This window comes from Aplysia californica, unplaced genomic scaffold, assembly GCF_000002075.1.
Source record: "Aplysia californica isolate F4 #8 unplaced genomic scaffold, AplCal3.0 scaffold00021, whole genome shotgun sequence".
Classification (NCBI taxonomy): domain Eukaryota; kingdom Metazoa; phylum Mollusca; class Gastropoda; order Aplysiida; family Aplysiidae; genus Aplysia; species Aplysia californica.
Genome location: NW_004797291.1, coordinates 1,999,520 through 2,004,211, shown reverse-complemented (window position 1 = coordinate 2,004,211; position 4,692 = coordinate 1,999,520). Strand labels below are relative to the sequence as shown.

The 4,692-nt window shown below is 42.5% G+C and overlaps 1 protein-coding gene across 1 annotated transcript in view; it reads right to left on the bottom strand.

The window, feature by feature from the left end:
• Positions 1–1,153: 1,153 nt before the first annotated feature.
• The window catches only part of LOC101853903 (mucin-2-like), a gene marked incomplete at its 3' end in the record, with an annotated part of 19,557 nt that continues 16,018 nt past the window's right edge, over positions 1,154–4,692 (bottom strand). Inside the window, exons 7-10 of the mRNA XM_035972287.1 lie at positions 3,362–3,444; positions 2,468–2,524; positions 1,754–1,882; positions 1,154–1,684 (exon numbers count right to left, since the gene is read on the bottom strand). Of these exons, the coding sequence (XP_035828180.1) occupies positions 1,154–1,684; positions 1,754–1,882; positions 2,468–2,524; positions 3,362–3,444 (800 nt within the window). The remainder of the gene's footprint in view (positions 1,685–1,753; positions 1,883–2,467; positions 2,525–3,361; positions 3,445–4,692) is intronic.

Below are 4,692 nucleotides of genomic sequence, written 5' to 3'. Positions count from 1 at the left end.
TAGTTGTTGTTTGTTGTGTGGTTGTTGTTATTTGTGGTGTTGTAGTTGTTTGTGGTGTGGTAGTTGTTGTTTGTGGTGTATTAGTTGTAGTTGCTGGTGGTGTGGTAGTTGTTGTAGTTGTTTGTGGTGTGGTTGTAGTTGTTTGTGGTGTGGCAGTTGTTGCTGTTTGTGGTGTGGTTGATGTTATTTGTGATGTTGTAGTTGTTTGTGGTGTGGTAGTTGTTGTTGTTGGTAGTGTGGTAGTTGTTGTTGTTGGTGGTGTGGTAGTTGTTGTTGTTTGTGGTGTGGTAGTTGTTGTTGTTTGTGGTGTGGTACTTGTTGTTGTTTGTGGTGTGGTAGTTGTTGTTGGTGGTGGTGTGGTAGTTGTTGTTGTTTGTGGTGTGGTAGTTGTTGTTGTTTGTGGTGTGGTAGTTGTTGTTTGTGGTGTGGTAGTTGTTGTTGGTGGTGGTGTGGTAGTTGTTGTTGGTGGAGTGGTAGTTGTTGTTGTTGTTGGTGGTGGTGGTGTGGTAGTTGTTGTTTGCGGTGTGGTAGTTGTTGTTGTTGGTGGTGGTGGTGTGATAGTTGCTGTTGTTTGTGGTGTGGTAGTTTGTGTTTGTTGTGTGGTTGTTGTTATTTGTGGTGTTGTAGTTGTTTGTGGCGTGGTAGTTGTTGTTTGTGGTGTATTAGTTGTAGTTGCTGGTGATGTGTTAGTTGTTGTTGTTGTTTGTGGTACAGTTGTAGTTGTTTGTGGTGTGGTTGTAGTTGTTTGTGGTGTGGTAGTTGTTGTTGTTTGTGGTGTGGTAGTTGTTGTTTGTGGTGTGGTAGTTGTTGTTTGTGGTGTAGAAGTTGTTATTTGTGGTGTGGTAGTTGTTGTTGGTAGTGTGGTAGTTGTTGTTGGTGGTGGTGTGGTAGTTGTTGTTGTTTGTGGTGTGGTAGTTGTTGTTGTTTGTGGTGTCGTAGTTGTTCTTGTTTGTGGTGTGGTAGTTGTTGGTGTGGTAGTTGTTGTTTGTGGTGTGGTTGTTGTTGTTTGTGGAGTGGTAGTTGTTGTTGGTGGTGGTCTGGCAGTTGTTGTTTGTGGTGTGGTAGTTGTTGTTGTTGGTGGTGTGGTAGTTGTTGTTGTTTGTGGTGTAGTAGTTGTTGTTGTTTGTGGTGTGGTAGTTGTTGTTTGTGGTGTGGTAGTTGCTGTTGTTTGTGGTGTGGTAGTTGTTGTTGTTTGTGGTGTGGTAGTTGTTGTTATTGGGGGTGTGGTAGTTGTTGTTTGTGGTGTGATAGTTGTTGTTGGTGGTGAGGTAGTTGTTGTTTGTGGTGTGGTAGTTGTTGTTGTTGGTGGTGTGGTAGTTGTGGTTGTTTGTGGTGTGGTAGTTGTTGTTTGTGGTGTGGTAGTTGCTGTTTGTGGTGTTGTAGTTGTTGTTGTTTGTGGTGTGGTTGTAGTTGTAGTTGGTTCTGGTGTGGTAGTTGTTGTTGTTTGTGGTGTGGTAGTTGTTGTTGTTTGTGGTGTGGTAGTTGTTGTTGTTTGTGGTGTGGTAGTTGTTGTTTGTGGTGTGGTAGTTGTTGTTTGTGGTGTGGTAGTTGTTGTTGTTTGTGGTGTGGTAGTTGTTGTTTGTGGTGTGGTAGTTGTTGTTGGTGTTGGTGTGGTAGTTGTTGTTGTTGTTTGTGGTGTGGTAGTTGTTGTTTGTGGAGTGGTAGTTGGTGTTGAAGGTGGTGTGGTAGTTGTTGTTTGTGGTGTGACAGTTGTTGTTTGTGGTGTGGTAGTTGTTGTTTGTGGCGTGGTAGTTGTTGTTGTTTGTGGTGTGGTTGTAGTTGTAGTTGGTTCTGGTGTGGTAGTTGTTGTTGTTTGTGATGTGGTTGTAGTTGTTGTTTGTGGTGTGGCAGTTGTTGTTGTTTGTGGTGTGGTAGTTGTTGTTGTTGTTTGTGATGTGGTAGTTGTTGTCTGTGGTGTGGCAGTTGTTGTTTGTGGTGTGGTAGTTGTTGTTGTTTGTGGCGTGTTAGTTGATGTTGTTATTTGTGGTGTGACAGTTGTTGTTTGTGGTGTGGTAGTTGTTGTTTGTGGTGTGGTAGTTGTTGTTGTTTGTGGTGTGGTTGTAGTTGTAGTTGGTTCTGGTGTGGTAGTTGTTGTTGTTTGTGGTGTGGCAGTTGTTGTTGTTTGTGGTGTGGTAGTTGTTGTTGTTGTTTGTGATGTGGTAGTTGTTGTCTGTGGTGTGGCAGTTGTTGTTTGTGGTGTGGTAGTTGTTGTTGTTTGTGGCGTGTTAGTTGATGTTGTTATTTGTGGTGTGACAGTTGTTGTTTGTGGTGTGGTAGTTGTTGTTTGTGGCGTGGTAGTTGTTGTTGTTTGTGGTGTGGTTGTAGTTGTAGTTGGTTCTGGTGTGGTAGTTGTTGTTGTTTGTGATGTGGTTGTAGTTGTTGTTTGTGGTGTGGCAGTTGTTGTTGTTTGTGGTGTGGTAGTTGTTGTTGTTGTTTGTGATGTGGTAGTTGTTGTCTGTGGTGTGGCAGTTGTTGTTTGTGGTGTGGTAGTTGTTGTTGTTTGTGGCGTGTTAGTTGATGTTGTTATTTGTGGTGTGACAGTTGTTGTTTGTGGTGTGGTAGTTGTTGTTTGTGGCGTGGTAGTTGTTGTTGTTTGTGGTGTGGTTGTAGTTGTAGTTGGTTCTGGTGTGGTAGTTGTTGTTGTTTGTGATGTGGTTGTAGTTGTTGTTTGTGGTGTGGCAGTTGTTGTTGTTTGTGGTGTGGTAGTTGTTGTTTGTGGTGTGTTAGTTGATGTTGTTATTTGTGGTGTGGTAGTTGTTGTCTGTGGTGTTGTAGTTGTTGTTGTTTGTGGTGTGGTAGTTGTTGTAGTTTGAGGTGTGTTAGTAGATGTTGTTGTTTGTGGTGTGGTTGTTGTTGTTTGTGCTGTGGTAGTTGTTGTTTGTGGTGTGGTAGTAGTTGTTGCTTGTGGTGTGGTAGTTGCTGTTGATGGTGTGGTAGTTGTTGTTGGTGGTTGTGTGGTAGTTGTTGTTGTTGGTAGTGTGGTAGTTGTTGTTTGTGGTGTGATAGTTGTTGTTTGTGGTGTGGTAGTTGTTGTTTGTGTTGGGGTAATTGTTGTTTGTTGTGTGGTAGTTGTTGATTGTGGTGTGGTAGTTGTTGTTTGTGGTGTGGTTGTTGTTGTTTGTGGTGTGGTAGATGTTGTTGTTTGTGGTGTGGTAGTTGTTGTTTGTTGTGTGGTAGTTATTGTTGGTGGCGGTGTGGTAGTAGTTGTTGTTTGTAGTGTGGTTGTAGTTGTTTGTGATGTTGTAGTTGTTTGTGGTGTGGTAGTTGTTGTTGTTTGTGGCGTGGTAGTAGTTGTTTGTGGTGTGGTAGTAGTTGTTGTTTGTGGTGTGGTTGTTGTTGTTTGTGGTGTGGTAGTTGTTGTTAGTGGTGTGGTAGTTGTTGTTGTTTGTGGTACGGTTCTTATTTTTTGCAGTGTGGTAGTTGCTGTTGCTGGTGGTGTGGTAGTTGTTGATTTTGGGGTGTCAGTTGTTAATGTATTTAGTTTGGTTGTTGTTGTTGATTGTGGTGTGGTAGTTGTTGTTGCTGTTTGTGGTGTGGTAGTTGTTGTTGCTGGTTGTGGTGTGGTAGTTGTTGTTGCTGGTTGTGGTGTGGTAGTTGTTGTTTGTGGTGTTGTAGTTGTTGCTGTTTGTGGTGTGGTAGTTGTTGTTGTTGCTGGTTGTGGTGTGGTACTTACTATTTGTGATGTAGCAGTTGTAGTTGTTGTTGGTGGTGGTGTTGTAGTTGTTGTATCTGGTGTGGTAGTTGTTGTCTGTGGTGTGGCAGTTGTTGTTGTTGTTGTTGTTGTTTGTGGTGTGGTAGTTGTTGTAGTTGGTTCTGTTGTGGTAGTTGTTGTTGTTTTTGGTGTGGTCGTTGTTTTTGTTGGTGGTGTGGTAGTTGTTGTTTGTGGTGTGGTAGTTGTTGTTTGTGGTGTGGTAGGTGTTGTTTGTGGTGTGGTAGTTGTTGTTGTTTGTGGTGTTGTAGTTGTTGTTGTTTGTGGTGTTGTAGTTGTTGTTGTTGGTAGTGTGGTAGTTGTTGTTGATGGTGGTGTGGTAGTAGTTGTTGTTGTTTGTGGTGTGGTAGTTGTTGTTTGTGGTGTGTTAGTTTTTGTTTGTGGTGTGGTAGTTGTTGTTTGTGGTGTGGTAGTTGTTGTCTGTGGTGTGGCAGTTGTTGTTGTTGTTGTTGTTTGTGGTGTGGTAGTTGTTGTAGTTGGTTCTGTTGTGGTAGTTGTTGTTGTTTTTGGTGTGGTCGTTGTTTTTGTTGGTGGTGTGGTAGTTGTTGTTTGTGGTGTGGTAGTTGTTGTTTGTGGTGTGGTAGGTGTTGTTTGTGGTGTGGTAGTTGTTGTTGTTTGTGGTGTTGTAGTAGTTGTTGTTTGTGGTGTTGTAGTTGTTGTTGTTTGTGGTGTTGTAGTTGTTGTTGTTGGTAGTGTGGTAGTTGTTGTTGATGGTGGTGTGGTAGTAGTTGTTGTTGTTTGTGGTGTGGTAGTTGTTGTTTGTGGTGTGTTAGTTTTTGTTTGTGGTGTGGTAGTTGTTGTTTGTGGTGTGGTAGTTGTTGTCTGTGGTGTGGCAGTTGTTGTTGTTGTTGTTGTTTGTGGTGTGGTAGTTGTTGTAGTTGGTTCTGGTGTGGTAGTTGTTGTTGTTTTTGGTGTGGTAGTTGTTGTTGTTGGTGGTGTGGTAGTTGTTGTTTGTGGTGTGGTAGTTGTTGTTTGTGGTGTGG